General features: G+C 51.4%; 7 protein-coding genes across 7 annotated transcripts; 4 read left to right on the top strand and 3 right to left on the bottom strand.

Annotated features, from left to right (window-relative positions):
- Positions 1-101: 101 nt before the first annotated feature.
- Positions 102-2,056, bottom strand: N7458_004743 (Tti2 family protein; the record flags this gene model as incomplete). The annotated part of the gene is made up of 4 exons (XM_056908125.1): positions 102-1,079; positions 1,136-1,578; positions 1,649-1,844; positions 1,901-2,056. 4 exons carry the CDS (start codon positions 2,054-2,056, stop codon positions 102-104), a joined length of 1,773 nt encoding a protein of 590 aa, XP_056766743.1.
- Positions 2,057-2,160: 104 nt separating this feature from the next.
- N7458_004742 (tRNA adenylyltransferase) lies at positions 2,161-3,858 on the bottom strand (the record flags this gene model as incomplete). The annotated part of the gene is made up of 1 exon (XM_056908124.1): positions 2,161-3,858. One exon carries the CDS (start codon positions 3,856-3,858, stop codon positions 2,161-2,163), a length of 1,698 nt encoding a protein of 565 aa, XP_056766742.1.
- Positions 3,859-4,571: 713 nt separating this feature from the next.
- Positions 4,572-6,858, top strand: N7458_004741 (TRAPP III-specific subunit 85 family protein; the record flags this gene model as incomplete). The annotated part of the gene is made up of 2 exons (XM_056908123.1): positions 4,572-5,649; positions 5,699-6,858. The coding sequence occupies 2 exons, from the start codon at positions 4,572-4,574 to the stop codon at positions 6,856-6,858; spliced, it is 2,238 nt and encodes a 745-aa protein (XP_056766741.1).
- Positions 6,859-7,353: 495 nt separating this feature from the next.
- N7458_004740 (putative vacuolar sorting protein SNF7 family protein) lies at positions 7,354-9,081 on the top strand (the record flags this gene model as incomplete). The annotated part of the gene is made up of 5 exons (XM_056908122.1): positions 7,354-7,403; positions 7,489-7,777; positions 7,845-8,069; positions 8,137-8,331; positions 8,386-9,081. The coding sequence occupies 5 exons, from the start codon at positions 7,354-7,356 to the stop codon at positions 9,079-9,081; spliced, it is 1,455 nt and encodes a 484-aa protein (XP_056766740.1).
- Positions 9,082-9,175: 94 nt separating this feature from the next.
- On the bottom strand, positions 9,176-10,491 carry rad18 (E3 ubiquitin-protein ligase RAD18; the record flags this gene model as incomplete). The annotated part of the gene is made up of 3 exons (XM_056908121.1): positions 9,176-9,692; positions 9,754-9,892; positions 9,948-10,491. The coding sequence occupies 3 exons, from the start codon at positions 10,489-10,491 to the stop codon at positions 9,176-9,178; spliced, it is 1,200 nt and encodes a 399-aa protein (XP_056766739.1).
- A 205-nt stretch (positions 10,492-10,696) lies between these two features.
- Positions 10,697-12,455, top strand: N7458_004738 (uncharacterized protein; the record flags this gene model as incomplete). Its single annotated transcript, XM_056908120.1, has 9 exons — positions 10,697-10,747; positions 10,800-10,855; positions 10,907-11,148; positions 11,211-11,389; positions 11,441-11,710; positions 11,772-11,796; positions 11,845-11,985; positions 12,048-12,230; positions 12,310-12,455. The coding sequence occupies 9 exons, from the start codon at positions 10,697-10,699 to the stop codon at positions 12,453-12,455; spliced, it is 1,293 nt and encodes a 430-aa protein (XP_056766738.1).
- Positions 12,456-12,926: 471 nt separating this feature from the next.
- Positions 12,927-14,654, top strand: N7458_004737 (glycoside hydrolase family 125 protein; the record flags this gene model as incomplete). The annotated part of the gene is made up of 3 exons (XM_056908119.1): positions 12,927-13,058; positions 13,162-14,329; positions 14,383-14,654. 3 exons carry the CDS (start codon positions 12,927-12,929, stop codon positions 14,652-14,654), a joined length of 1,572 nt encoding a protein of 523 aa, XP_056766737.1.
- Between the last annotated feature and the right edge of the window lie 1,410 nt (positions 14,655-16,064).

Here is a 16,064-nt window from a genome sequence, read left to right as displayed (position 1 = left end):
GAGAAGCTAGATTACACCCGACAGAAGACCTGCAAATAGCAGTGTCTCAGCAAGGAGTAAGGGGTGATCATGTTCTAATCTAAATTAACGAATCTAAACCATCACGCCTTGACATCAGCAAACAGCAGACCTTCCAACTCGCTATCCGCTTCAACCAGCGTCTGCAATTCCTGTTGCATCTCTTGTTTCGCCAGCAATTGATCCTTGTCAGGCTCCCCATTGAGAACTGCAACGGGGTTCTGCAAAGTATGCTTCAACACATATACAGCACCTTGCAATTCCTTTGTAATCTTTACTAGCTCAGTCACCGGCGGCGATCCCTTGTCTCCCTTCCCTTTCTCTGAATCGTGTTTCTCGCCGACAATATGGAGCCAGCATGCACACAGTGCGCCGAGGATTTCACCACGCCATCTCCAGATACGGGGATTTGCATTCAGGATGACGAATTTGGTTGCTGTTACTGCGGCGAAGAGTAGAGGGGGGTGGGCAGTGCCGAAAGGATTGGAGAGCGTCGTGTAAAGAACCGGAACGATCTCCTGGAGGTATTTCGTCGTGTTGATTCCGAGTTCTTTCACGAAAGTGGTAATCCATTCCAGGAGGAAAGTCGATAGACGTGGATGGGGGAAAGAGACTGAGGTCGAGATAGCAGTGGGCGTTGAGGAACTGATGTGGTGGAAGGAGGAAATAAGATTTGAGCGGAGGATTTTGGACATCTTGGCGGTGTATGTCTCTCTATCTTTGTCGTTTTGGTCTTTTGATTTCTTGGAAGAGGGGGTTTTGTAGACTGTCTTGAAGAGCGAGAGGAGTGCTGGATATGCTGCACCGAGAAGTTGGATAGAGCTATCCTCTGGTGTGATTGTTGGCAGGGAAAGGAGACAGGGTGTGATGGCATCCTCGAAGACGGAGGTCAGGTTTGTGCGCACCAGGATGTCGGAGCCGCTGTGGTGGATGGGCTTTAGGATTTCGCTGAAGAGTTCACAGCCCATCCGCTTGAAGGTGAGACTGTTGTCATCTATCAAGGCTAGGATTGCCGGCACCAGAAGTGGGAAGTGTGCTTCCAGATGGGCTTTGTCGGTCGGCTGAGACGAATTAGTTGGCTGAGATCGCAAGGATCAATGAATTGGTGACCACGTACCTTATACTGCGAAACGATCCATGAAAGGACTCGGGTAGCATATACATCCTTATTCTTCCAGGGTTTCATCTCATCGTCAAGAACACTTCCATCAAACCGAGTCAAAGGCACAGGGTGGAAGTTCTTGCGGCCTTCGCTGGTGATAGCAGGATTCTTGGTCTTGGTGAACAATGGTCTGATTTTCTCCTTGAGTAATCGCGCAATAAGATTCCACTTGTCGCCTTGCATTGTCACATCAAGATACATGGACGCCTCCTCGTAGCTATCCTCGGTCGTCCATGGGTCTTTCTCTGCGGTGAAGCAGGCTGCAGCCAGAATGATATCGGGCGAGCTAGCTATGGAGCGATCCGATAGACCTAGGGGTGCTTTTGCGGACAGCTGTAGAATGAGCTGGATAGCTAGGACAGATCTAAGTCGGCTCTCTTCCTGTGCTTTCTTGATCTCTGCGGGTAGTTAGTTAGTGGATGCCGAAGCTGTCATGCATGGCCGGGATGAGTATCCAGGGGTTCTTACCTTCTGTGATTTCGACATTTTCATCAAAGGCTGCTGCAAATGCCGACGATGGAAGTGCCAGTTGAGTGGCCCATTGGAACAAGTTCTTAACGGCTTCAGTCTCTCTCTCGTTCAGCTGCTTGGGCCCGCCATCATCTGGTAGCAGGGTATCCCAGCCATGGACGAAGCAAAAGGCCGTATAGAGAGTTTCGCAGATCTATTGAGATGATAAGTCTGCTAGCACAATTCAAGGATAGTGTCTTGGATACGTACATCTAGATGGACGGTACTATCGTGAGATGACACGTCCTGCCACAGCTCGGGCAGCCCATTCTTTGCTGTCGCAGTGAATCCCGCCGCCAAGAAAATCGGTCGATTCCAAGGATCGCGCAGGAGTGCCTCACGGGCATCTTTACGCAGCTGATCCATACTGAGTGCGGGCCTGATTGCTTTACAAAATATTGGAAAAAGAGGAAAAGATGTGGTTCTTGGAACCGGTGGATTTGGAATTTCTAAGAGTTCTCCGCCTTCATTCACAACCCCAACTCTGCGCGGCGTTCCGAAATCTCCTTCAGGACCGCCATTTTGTCGGTGATTTCAGGATGCAACAACTGCCATTCCACCACGAGGCTGGTCGCTTTGCTCATCCAGGGCCCCTTTTTCGCCCCCAGATGCTGCATAATATCTTCTCCGTTTACAATGGGTTTGAGGTCACAGACGCTATCTAAGTCCTTCTCTACTATGTATGCCAGGAATTGGTCATACTCATGGGCCACTAGAAACATATGGTCAGTATCGCATAGTCCAATAGGGACAACGGGTGAAGGTATCGTACCATCGGTGAGATCCCGTCCTCTCATGACCTCTTGAAGTATGGCCAAGACGACACAAAGTCTCCAATCCTTGCCCCAAGACCGAATTCGGAGCCCGATCTGCTGGCGGATTTCGGCTGGTGTGGCTTGGATAGTGTTACCAAGCAACGATTCCTTACACTTGTTGACGTCCTGGAAATGCAAGGTCGCATCACGGAGTATGAGGAGGGTCTTATTATCGGCTTTGAGACTGTCCCTGCCAACTTCGACAGGGCGTGTGGGCGGGGGTCTCTTTTCAGTACCTTTCCCTCGAGCAGGAACAGATGTCCAAGGTGCGAATGCTGCAATCATCCAGGCGCTGTAAAGGCTAGGCTTGTCATGCAGAAGAATCTGACGGACACGTGCCAAAGCGGTCTCGGTGGATTCAGGTTGCAACAATCGTGCGAGCGCATTATAGGCGAGAGGCCAAGTCGATGTATCTGCCGTGACTTCATCTTGGTGGTTGGCAAAGATCGTGGGGTATAGGCCGAGTCGATCGATGAATTTCAAAGCTCCGTGTGGATCAGGACCTACAACAATGTTAGTGGAGCCGATCATTGGAATCCTGCAAATACACTCACCGTGAAGCATCTTATCCAACTCTGTGAAGACCCGCTCTTTGCTAATCTTGAGTTTCAATGCAATGCTGATGTCTTCGTTCTGCATCGCCGATTCCGTTTCTTGGTCGATTTGATAGCCCAACCTGCTCGCGAAGCGGATTAACCGCAGTACACGGAGAGGGTCGTCTTTGAAAGTTTGATATGGTTCAAGCGGGGTTCGAATAATGTGCATCTTCATATCATCCAGGCCGCGCTTAGTGAGGTCTTCCAGTTTTGACTCGTTCAAGTTGTAGAAAAGTGCATTGATGGTGGCGTCTCGTCGCAAGGCGTCCTCTTCAGCTGTTCCAAACTCCATTTGTGGGTTCCGGCTATCTTCCGAGTATGTTTCTTTGCGCAGGTTGACCAAATCAATGTCCAATCCGAAAATCTTTGTCGTCACGGTCTCCAGGTGCTTGGACTTCTCCGGGTTGGCATCGATCTTGTGCAAGCTCACGATGGCCTCGCTCATTTCTTCACTGGGGAGGCTCTGCTTGTATTTCTCCAAGTTGTCGGGAACATCCAAGTAGTCCTTCAGGGCCATTCCGAACTGGTACCCTGTCATGCTGCTGATCCCCACATCGATGTCATGGCTGTCCACGCCGAGCAGCTTGTCGCGCACCCAGCCACCTGTGAAGCGTAGGACGGTTTCCGGATGCTTCCTGTCATCACTGCCTTCCTCGGTAATACCCTCTTTTTGGATGTATGCTGCGACATCGAGGAGGAGAGTTCGCAGGGTGCTTTCGAGAGGTGTAAGGTGGATGGTGGGGTTTGAGAGATCCATTGTTTCGTGAGGCACGTCTCGTTCGCTCGAGGTTGAAATGCGTCGCCTTTTGGTTTCTCGCTCTGGGGAGTGCGAATCGATTTCGCGCCCGCGCATGGGCAGGTAGCTGCTTGAATAGGGTCGGAGGGGAAATTTGGAGAAGCTCCGCGGATGAAGCTCTTTTGTTGGTGTTGAAAGAGCGCGGGCGAGTGGAGCGCTGGGGCGTGATGGGCGACTGGCCTTAAGTAAGGACCGTAATGCGCGCAGGCTAGGCATCAAATGTAGCCATTGAGTCACAGCCGAGAGGGAACGCAGCTACAAAGGGGGAAAAAAAAAAGAAGTGACTCAAATCGGTGATCGCCCGATAAGATGCGCGGTCTCACGTGGTTGCATCACCACCCGCAATCTGCCAATGCGCCCGAGCCACGGAGCTTACAAGTTTCTCGACCCAAAGTACAGTTCTAAGTCGACAGTCGGGACATAACTCTGACCTGCCTAGTCGTATTGGACACGCTCTACCGTTGTCTTTTCCCGTCATTACCCGCTCGAATTGACGGACGTGGCCTTCTTTCCCTTCCCAACAACAACAATTACCCTCCGAGCGAGAGCCCGAACACCTGCCCGCCGTCGCCTTCTCTTCTAGCTACAAAAACATCCTCAACTTGCCCACCCGGTCGATGGGGCTCACCGATTCTTTCTTCTAGTTCCAGACCTGCAGAGTGCACGAGGTGTCCATGACATCGCCTGGAGATGCCACTCCGGTGAAACCTCCGCCGTCCTTCTCCCCCGGCGTAGGGCGCAGCGCATCCAAGTCCCGATTTCCGGATGAGCACGAGCCCACACTATCTATAGACGCTGAGTTGGCAGATACCGGCTCCGTGTCCTCGCCAACACCTCCGCTGTCAGCTACGACTGCAGAACTGCGGATTCGGTCAGCATCACCGCAAGCTCGCTCGGTTCGATCGTCCACCCCGCAATTAGCTCGGTCATCCTTCGGGTCCCTTTTTGACGGACGGTTCGATGGATCAGAGGATATTAGATCGTTGATTATCCGTGCTTTCTCTCCGACTATCGCTGTCTATGCTTCCGAGGACACGGATGAACTCATCAAGAATAAGGGGTTTAAGGGGGGCTTCTGGGAACTGCTCCGGCCGTTCGGGGAGACTATCACAGGGAAGGTGATCATCCGGGACAGCATTGGGTCTAGCCGGGCTTGGGAAGACTATGGGGTGCGGTTCGTGGATCTGAAAGGGCTGGGTCGGGCACCTGCCAGTCGGGATTCAGGGCGGGATTCGGCGCTGGCGCAGATCGAGGAAGTTCTGGCTCAGCAATTAGGGTCAGCAGAGGGCTCATTGGGAGCCTCTTTGTCTTCCAAAGATGTTCTGGGCTTTCCTGCTACCATATCTCTAGCTAAGTTGTTCTTGAGGCAACTTCTATCCTCTACGACTGCTGCACCCCACGAGACGTTCGGCCACCCTGTGGCAAGTGTGATTACAATCAGCTCACGCAACAAAGCCCCTTTGGAGACCCTTCGGCAGCTGTATGCCGAAACCAACACGGGTGACAAGCGGCTGCCAGATTGGGTGCACCAGGAGTATCTTCGCTATTATGTGTTGGTTCACGATGAAGACCGAGACGACATCACCGAGTCTACCAGACTATACGATCAGATGAAGCGTCATTTTGGTCTACACTGTCATCTCTTGAGGCTTCGAAGCAGTCAATGCATTGTAACCGACGACGATAGCGTTCAAGTGCCACATTGCGAGTGGTTGTCTCCGCAAGAACACCTGTCCGGAGCCGGGGAAGCCGGTAAGTGCTCACAAACTCCACATCAACGGCCCATCTAACACCATCGCAGAGACACTTGTGGATCTTGGTACAGATGGTACACCTTACCTCTTCGACTCCGATGTGTCCGCAATCAAATCTTTCATTCGGGAGCTTACCGTCCAATCTGTGATTCCCTTTATGGAGAACCGAGTGGCAGTCTGGAATGACCAGGTTGCATCTCGTAGGCGCGGTATCAGTGGCCGATTTATGTCAATGTCAAGACGATGGGCTGGCTTTGGCTCCAGCTCACGATCTGGAATTGGTGGTTCAGGAGGTGCAACCAGTGGTAATTACGACACGGAGCACAACTTCTACCGTCAAGATACACCCGAGGCAATCTTACGAAAGATGGCTGACTATGCATTCATGCTCCGTGACTGGAAGCTTGCTTCATCTACATACGAGATGATTCGCTCGGACTATGGAAACGACAAAGCGTGGAAATATCATGCGGGAGCTCATGAGATGTGTGCTGTCAGCATGCTGTTGAATCCGCTTGCTATGTCAGCCAAGATCAAGCTCGAGAGCATCGACCAGATGTTTGAGACTGCTTGCTATTCTTATCTTACTCGATGTTCCGACGCGACACATGCGCTCCGATGCTTGGCCTTGGCTGTGGAACTTCTGAAGTCCAGGGGTGGATCAGCAACCGAGAGTGCAGCCAGATGGGCCATGCGGGTCATGGATTTCGGTTTAGTTGGCTCGGTTGGCCAGATCCTTTTTATGGAGCGAGTCGCCGCATGCTATGCTTCCAAGACCCCTGTGGGTGGAGCCAAATGGGGGGCGCGTCGGAGGAAAGCTGGCATGTGGAGCATCTTTGCTGCCGATCAGTGGCTCAAGGCCGGCAAACCTACCCTCGCTTCTGCCTGTCTTGAAGAAGCCGAACGTCTGTATGCCGACGTTCTCGATGCGGACGGCGTATTCCCAATGCCAGAGATGCAGAGCTTCATCGACAACTTGCGTCACGCCGTGAAAGTCGAGTATCTTCAGGCTCGGGGTTTCGATACTCAAGATGAGCCGGCCGTCGATGACGCTCTTGGCACTGAAGAGATTAGTGAGAAATTGGACAAGCGCAATCATCGTCGCTCACTGATTGGTCTCCCGGCGCAACTGGATGCTGGAACTCTCATGAGTGCAGGCCCGAGGGACGCTGAGGACCAACCAAATGACGACTTTGAACGAGCCTAATCCACGACCTTAATATTTATCTCATCATAGCATATAAGAATAGATTACATTTCCGGTGGTTTATACATATATGAAAATCCTATGGTGTTCGAAGCCAGTCGGGTCGTTGTAAAATATATGTCTGCGTGGAAAATGGTAGGTAGATGCTCATTAGGCTGAAAGCCGGGGTGACTGTGCCTGTTTTACTTCATTCTATGTCTAGAAGGGCTTTCAAATCGACCCTGAAGGTACTATTTCAAAATCTGCAGTTGACTTCACAGAGCTTGTTTCATTGACATCGTCACGATTGTCGTCACACGTGCAGATGATAAGATCACGTGGGCTTATCGATAAAGCTGCCCCCCAAGTGGGCGCTACAGTGTTGACAGCAACTCCCGAAAGCGACCAAGCGAAGTCTCCCTCTCGAGGTACCTAGACATTCCCCTAGCCTTGAAGGCCGACAAATACCGAACCCCCTGATTGGAATCACACCGGCCACTTATATACAAACTCCACATGAGTGAGCTCCTGAACTACATCCTCAACAATGAGGATGCATTTCGAAGGTACAATCTCCAGTCCCCGATCCCCCGCGCCTGTAGAGCCGGCTGCAGACACAATACCGAGGCAAGGAAGCTAATTTGTGACTAGAAACCGCCTCCCCTCGCTCTACTCCGACTTCACACTTCAAAAGAAGACGAATCCCGACGGCTACGCTGTCAACGTAGCCGCATGGGAACAAGCATTGAACCGAGCCGCCAAGCGTGGCTATACATCATCGAGAGGCGTGCGCGTACGCTCTGGATCTATCCGATCTGCAAATAATACGAGTGAAAACAGGAAGAAGACCGATCACCTCATCCTCCGCACGGATGAGTCGCTTTTGCGAGACTTGGAGCTACCCGAGTGGGGAAGACCAGTAGCACTGGGTGCTGTATTTGTATGTCGCCCCATGGGCCTGAGTGGTATATTTGGTAATATCAGCGTACTGATTGGTTATGTCAAAGGAAGAGGCAATGCGCAAACATACCATGGTTCCCTTACCGGCGTATATGGCCAGTAGAGCGAGTCTCCAGAAGGCTCAGTGGAGACTCATTGACCCCGGTGCCCTGAGTCCGTGGAATGTGATGAGCTGGGGAGTGCGACAGCTGAAAGGCTTCGTTGTGGGCTCTGACGGCGAATCTGCACCAAAGCTGCAGGTGCAGGAATTGGTCTTGGTCGAGAACTTGCAGGTGTGTATATCAGATGGGGCAGTAGTCAAAAGGCACTTGAGGTCTGACATTAATCCCCACTCTACAGGAAGCAGCGGATTTGGTTGTAAAGAAGGCCACTGCTGGCAATTCTTCCAAGTTGGACCTGATCTACTCCAAAGAAAGCTTCATTGAGGAGTTCGCCTCCGTATTACACGATGCCACTGAACTGTCAGATTCAGATTTTGATATTCTTTTGCTTTATTTGTCCCGCGACAGCGGCGCTATCGCATATGATGGCAAGGTATGCGAGAGCTATACAAGCCTGAGATCTATAAATGCTAACTAAAAGTATTAGACCGTGAAGTTCATGTCAAAAGATGAACCGGCACATATCACGCAGCAAGATACCACGATTGCCTCGATCAAGACGCTGTTGTCAACCCTTTCCAAGCAGGTTAAGAACCTGGAAGACAAGGTTGCTGAACTGACTGTGTCTGCAAAGACAGCACTGGCAAACAAGAATCGTATCTCCGCCTTGTCAGCCGTCAAGTCCAAGAAGATGGTCGAGCATAATCTTCAGCAGCGGCTGAACACACTTGTCCAGCTGGAGGAAGTGTATGCAAAAATTGAGCAGGCTGCAGGTCAGGTGGAGATTGTGCAGGTCATGGAGGCCAGCACTGGTGTTCTTCGTGGACTGCATGCGCAAATCGGCGGAGCGGAGCGTGTCGAGGATGTGATCGAGGAGCTCCGTGAAGAAATGTCTAAGGTGGACGAGGTCGGAAGTATCATGAACGAGACAGGACCTGTCTTTGATGAGGGTGAAATCGATGAGGAGCTCGAGGCCCTGGAGAAGGTAGATCGGGAGGCAAAGGAAGAAAAAGAAGCCGAAGCTACGCGCAAGAAGCTTGCCGAGTTGGACAGTCTCAAACAAGCGTCAGATGAAGCCGCGCGCCAGGCGCAGGCAGAGAAAGATGTGGAAAGCCAGCTTGCACAGAGCATTGACAGGCTCTCGCATATGAAGGTCGATGATCGCCCATTGCCCGCCAACTAGGTGACCATTAATTGAGTGGACCATGGGCTTCAATCGGTTGATGGCACACCAAGGGGTCATCAACCGTGATGCCTCTTTATCCATGAAGGCGAAATCACCCAGACATCTCACTTGGAGCTGGCGGGTCTGAGTTGATCTCAATTGGAGCGCCCCCCTCAACCTCGCTCACTGGCTGAGCAGCACCAGGAATGGTCGATCTCACTTGAGCGTCACTCTTTTTACGAGCGTTTTCAATCAAACGCTTGAAGTCAGTATCGTGATTGACAGACCATTGGGCCGTGTTGAAGTCCTTGGCCATCACTGTGTTGGTCGCGACAACTGAGGACTGCGTTGGTGCAAACCCGCCTTGTGTCCTTTCCCAGATGTCAAGCTCACGCAGTAATTCCTTCTTGGATTTAGGGGATGTGGAGTCACAATTTGCATTCCATAAATTCATCCACTCAGTGTGACGCCTCTGCAGGAGCTGTCGCGGGCCCCAGTCGGGGATACCCAGGTCTCGGAATTTCCTGCGCAATTGCAGATCTTTTAGGAGCGAATAGTTCATCGCTGGGAGTCTATCGGGTGTTTTTGAAGGGGATATCGGAGTTTGGCGCGATTGAGGTTGTAGGGATCTAGAATTACATTGAGTTAGACTTAAAGTCCTCGGATCGCCACGAAATTGATCATACATACCCAAATGATGTTTGCTTTGCAGGGGCTGGTTTTAAAGCCGGTCCTGGATCTCCCGTACATTTATCAAGATGTGCGAAGACAGCCTCGTTCTTCATTCTGCGGTTACATATAGGGCAAGCAACCATGCCGTCATCTGCGACTATAGACAAAGTTAGACTCGAGGGGCAATTAGCGATGGTCAATATGCTACCCACCTGGAACGAAATCTTCATCTTGACTGTCTTCGATCACTTCTGGTACCCCTGAGACCTGATTGTGCTCATGTCTATCTGTTTGCGCCTGCGCCATCTGCGACCTTGACCTTGTACGAACGCGTTGCGGACTACGATGGATTGCATCGGTCGCTTCGGCGTAGTCCACCTGGCTAACTTTCCGCTTCTTTGGGCCCGGTTCTGGAGCTCTATTGTCACCAGCAGCGATCCGCGCGGCCTCCTTCTTCGCAAGTTTGAGCGTGGTCTCCCTCGCGTTTTTGAACGCCTCGAGGATTTCCTGTACAAGCCAGTTGCGGCGAAGCTTGAGCTCTTGATCGCCCGAGCGACATGTAGGACATTTGCCCTCAGTACTAAGACACCGGCGAATGCATAATGAGCAGAATGTATGGCTGCAAGAAGTAATCACCGGGGTGTCGAAGAAGTCCTTGCAGACTTGACAGCGAAGCGAGGACTCTAGTGGCGCGAGGAGGGAGAGCGGCGTGTCAAGCCAGTCGGTGGAGTCGGGGAGGTCGAAAGACTGCTCCATCGGAAGAGTTGAGCCGTCTGGAGCATGCACAGAGGCTAGGTCGTAGATTGGGACCGACTTTTATGGTGTTGGATGAAGAGGAAGACGCCAAAAGGTGGAGGTGCTGCACGCCAAGACCCGCTGACTGATACGCGTAAAGTGGTTTGGCACGCGTCAAGCAACTTGAGCAACTTCAAAGCTTCGGAGCTTCGGAGCTACATACACCATGGATTCTGCGAAGTTCCTAGCGGAAAATGTGCTCAATGAGCGACGCACGGTAAGTCTTAACGATGTCTAGTGTCCGATTTCAAGCAGCTCATCAGTTTCAGGTCACTTATCGGTCACTAAGCCGTGCGTTGAAGGTCCACGCGAACCGGGCTAAGCAGTAAATATTCTACTTATCCTTCATAGACAGTCGCTGACGTGGAGACCCCAGAATACTCTTTGAATTTCATCGAAATGAAAACGCGAAGAGAGCACAGAGCGTCCACGCAACCTATCTCATCTCCGGCATTCAGAAAACCCCCGAGGCCCCAGCGACCAACGGCCATACGAACGACGAAGATGAGATCATGCAAAGCAGTCCCTATCTGCCTAGCTCCATGCCGAACCAAGAAATTGTTTCCGATGCTGTGCGCGTCGCCTCAATCATATTGGCTCGTGAGGAGGACTTGGAAGGTACGCTACTTCGTCAACCAATTAGTGGGACTGCCTTGCTGATGACCAGCGCGTTGAACTAGATGCGAAGGCGATCTTCCAGTCAATATCGATGATTCATGTTTACAGCGTACAATCATCTACGCTTCAGGATCTTAATACTTTGACGGACGTTTGTAGGGAGATGGCGACCGCTCATGCGCAAGACGACCCCCTGGAGTGTGGACAACAATGGGGCATGATCCAAAATCGCAACGTCAAGGTTTGTGGAGTTGACCTTGGATCGAAAAAATGAGGCTCATGGCATATCTAGCGTCGAACCGGAGCCCGCCCACCACCTGCACCCGCGGCTGCTCCAGCACCTAAGGCCAAAGCCGAATCTACAGTGCTGTCCAAGCAATCTTTGCAGACGAAACCAGCTCCCGCAAAGGTAGAAAGCAAGCCCGAGGAGTCACAACCGACCAGCGATTCCCAATCTTCAGTCAAGTCTACGGGAAAGCCTGCAGCTCCTAAACGAGAGAAGAGCAACCTCTTTAGCTCGTTCGCAAAGACCAAGCCGCCCAAGCCCAAGGCGGCAGAATCGGTTCGTGATATTATGTGGTCTATTCATTACATTGCAACCGTTTACTGACTGGTCAATATAGGCTGCACAGAGTGGTGTGGAAGATAGTCTGTTATCCCCAATCCCTGCAACAGACATTAGCTAACAACCAACAGTGATGCTGGATGATGCTTCTGAAGATGAACCAGAAGAATTGTTCCCCAATACCGCGGACAAAGCCCCTTCCGCCAACCGCGAAAGTAAGAAGGAGCGAGAAGAGAAACTCAAGAAGATGATGGAGGAAGAGGACGTTGATGGTATGGGTCCCTGCGTTCGCCCATTGAGTTTACACAGAAATTAGCCGCTAACTCCGGTCCAGATGAGGAAATGCGCGACGCCGATGAGGAGCTTCAGCGAGAGCTCACGCCAGAGGAGCAACCGCCACTACTTCCATCTAAGCCGGCTGAGCTAAAAGAGGAGGTCACCGTGCAGGGTGGGCGTCGGCGCGGGAAGCGGCAGGTGACGAAGAAACGGACGCTGAAGGACGAAGAGGGGTACTTGGGTAAGTACTGAGGTCCCAACCAATTTATGCATACCTTGTGGTGAACGCCACCCGCCACCATACTGATTCATGTGTATAGTGACTCGAGAAGAAGCGACGTGGGAGTCGTTCTCGGAGGATGAACCCGCGCCGCCCAAGAAGAAGCCTGCAGTGAATGTTGCCAAGGGCAAGACGGGCAAACCTGGAGGTCAGGGCAGTATCATGTCGTTCTTTGGCAAAAAGTAGTTACCAGGCATAGTTTGTAATACAGAAAATATCCTGTTTTCACCTTTTTACTGCATTTTTCCCGGAATACAGTAATAATCCAGCTTGTTGTTGGCCCCAAGTAAACAACCGCCGATCGCTTCTCCGCATTTTGAGGTGGAGCCAAAGTGCAACCATCCCATGGACGATGTCACCTCGCCCGCAATTTCCCCGAGACTTGGACCGGGACTCGAAAGGACTCCAGTGCATCTGCAACTGTAGATCTTCTTACTTTGCAGTGGCATGAGGCTGGCCAGTATGACTCCATATCTAAAGTCATATCGGCAGTCAGGACTAGGTACTGGATCTGACTGGAGTACGTGCGGAATGCACCCTCCCTGTCTGGTTCGGATCGGCATGAGCGATGGACTCCCCTCTTCCGTTTATTTACCCCCTCACGATCCCTCCTAAGCTGAGGTACAGGCGTCTCGATTTCTCTCCAACTCACACACCATGCCGCTATCAACACTTCTACTGAGTGGGCTATTAGCCCTGCAGGCACATGCCCTGCCTGGACGCGACAATCCTGCGATCCTCCGACGAGCGTGTCCCGACTACACTTCGTATGCTTCGACGCCGCAGTATGTATACCGCCACCGATTCTATACAATGAGGCGGTTGAATTTGATGGACTAACGCCCCTGAAGTGGCCCTTACAGCGGTGGTCCCTTAAATCTCCCCCTATCAGCGTCCCGCCGAAGCATGCCGCACCTTCTCGTCGGCATCGGTGGAGAAGGTTATCGACGACGTGACTTCGCGTCTCGTCGACAAGGACCTGGCGCAGCTGTTCCGCAACGCCTTCCCAAACACCCTGGATACTACAATTAGGTGGCACCAAAATGGTACTACAGCAGCTTCCAAGCGTCAAAGTAAACGCGACACGGCCCAGTGGACCGGCGCGCAGACCTTCATTGTTACGGGTGACATCAACGCGGAGTGGCTGCGTGACTCCACTAACCAGCTTACCAACTACCAAGCTCTTGCAAAGAAAGATAAGAGCTTGTATAATTTGATTCTGGGTGCAATCAATACCCAGGCAGAGTTTGTGATTCAGTCGCCCTATTGCAATGCTTTCCAGCCACCGTCGGCAAGTGGCATCCCGCCAGAGAACAGCACTCAAGTGGACACCGTTCACCCGGCGTACGAGAAATCGTTTGTCTTCGAGTGCAAGTACGAGCTTGACTCCCTCGCACACTTCCTGCTGTTAGGCACGGAATTCCATGAGAGCACCGGCTCGACCGAGTTTCTGACCGATCGTTGGTATAAAGCGCTGCAAACTGTGCTCGACGTGATCGATGCGCAGTCACAGCCTACCTTCAACTCAAAGAATCAGTTTGTCACCAATCAGTACACCTTCCAACGTGAGACTACCATTGGCACCGAGACGCTGAATTTGCAGGGCGTTGGGAACCCGCTCAACAGTGGCACGGGTCTGATTCGTAGCGCCTTCCGACCAAGTGATGATGCCACAATTTTGGGATATTTCATTCCTCCTAACGCAATGATGTCTGTTCAGCTGCAGAAGGTTGCCGAGGTTATCAAGGCTGCGGGTGGCCACAATGACTTGGTCAATGAGCTAGACCAACGGGGCAAGAACCTCGCGAAAGCTGTCAAGGATCACGGTATTGTCAACCACCCTAATTATGGGGATGTTTACGCCTTTGAGGTCGACGGGTACGGCTCTCGCATCCTCATGGATGACGCCAATATCCCATCTCTACTCTCTCTTCCTTATCTTGGTTTCCTTGACAAGAGCGATAAGGTCTACCAAAACACTCGCAAGATGATTACCGATAAGGCCGGAAATCCATACTACTTGGAAGGTCCTGCTTTCCACGGCATCGGTGGTCCTCACAGTAAGTTATCAAGTACTTCTATCTTGTGAAATAGCGCGCTCACCATAGTTTAGTCGGTCTCGAGAATGCCTGGCCCATGTCCCTCCTAATGCAGGCTCTTACTTCTGACGATGACACCGAGATCTTGGACTCTATCAATCTGGTCCGCGACTCCAGCTTGCTCGGCCTTATTCATGAGTCAATCAACGTCACCAACATCAAGACGTACACTCGTCCCTGGTTTGCGTGGGCGAACTCTGTGTTTGCTCAGACGATCCTTCAAGTTGCGGAGGAGCGGCCTCATTTGATCTTTGGAGACAACGCCCAACCATATACTGTTAATTAAAATTCTCAGGAGCTGCCGAGCCTGCGGCTTTTGTTGATAGTTCCAGTGGAGATAGTTCAAGGGAGAAATCTTTGATACCGATCTGGATCTTGGAATAGTATCTGATAATCTTTTGCTGTCTGAGCAAGGCACATCAAACTCTTGGTGCCTCTTAGAAAAGGAAATAGTGATTGGAGCGGCATATACAAAGGATGCGCCGTTTGTCATGGCGGCCCAAATATAGAGGCAATCATTCCCCGCTTACTTCACCTTACTTCATCCAAGTCGTTTGAAAGCCAAATCTTGCCTCCTTGGCAGCCCCCGAGCATACGCCTCATATACGTACCTATAAATCCCGAGCCTGTCACTGTTGTTATATACCTATGCATATTGACCACCTACGAATATGGGTAATCTATAGCCGGTGACCATCCTATGTCAATAACCTGTGGGAAAAGTCCTCGAACACAAGCCTTGGAGTGATAGATCCAGATAAAAACACTTCCGTGGACGTCTTCAAAGGCGAACATTAGGCCAGACCGACGCCCTCCGTGGACTACAGAACAGGGTGTTCATTGTGACCTAGGCTGCGGAAAGTTGCATGAGAAACTCCTCATCTGCTCTATATATTACCTCTTCTCGCGCTCTCTTGCTACCAATACTTCTGTCACAGCCAATATCTCACCCTCCCTATCTCTTCTCCTTCTTTCCCTTTCGTCCTTGATTCTTTCAGAAGCTTCCTACGGCGATATTCGGCTATCTTCAAGAAGAGTTGTGAACCGAATGAACTCTATTGTTTGGGGGAAAGGCCTAAAATTGTTACTTACAGGAAGAGGAAAGGGAGCAGGGCTGGGAGAACAACTCGAGCAGCGAACATTTGCACCCCAGACTGCGAATGAGGTAAGCGGGTAGTTTTCTAGAGAGGGGTCTTCGCAAATTTTCTGTCTACCACCTGAGCTGATGAACCAGGTCTCATATGGGACCAACTGGACGTTCTCGCATGGAGATGCATGGCAATGACCTGAAAAGCGGCCTACAACTATGGGACACCAGTCTTTGAACATCCTATCTTCAAACCATCGAACTTGGACCCGCGCACCGGATACTTCGCTGAGCTCGAGATATACAGAGACAGAGTCCAGTTCATGCAGCACATTCAGACAGCGCGGTATACTTACTGCCAGAGTTGCTGTAATCTACATCCAGGTCACGAGTTTGAGTTACCGGGGTTGCAAAAAGCCAGTCCTGACAAGCATTGCAAGTGGCCTGGTTTGACAATTTGCCGCCGCACGAAATTGGCAGGTCAGGATTCCCCCATTGAAACAAAACAAGATCTCCCGGTTTTAACGGGAGGTTCCAGCGGATTATACTTATGTATAATCGGGATGCCCTCATTGAAGTCGATTACATTTTCTCGTTTATCAGGCGCGA

Source organism: Penicillium daleae (assembly GCF_028827525.1).
Source record: "Penicillium daleae strain IBT 16125 chromosome Unknown utg000005l_segment0_segment0, whole genome shotgun sequence".
NCBI lineage: Eukaryota > Fungi > Ascomycota > Eurotiomycetes > Eurotiales > Aspergillaceae > Penicillium > Penicillium daleae.
This window is presented reverse-complemented; position numbering and strand designations above follow the sequence as displayed.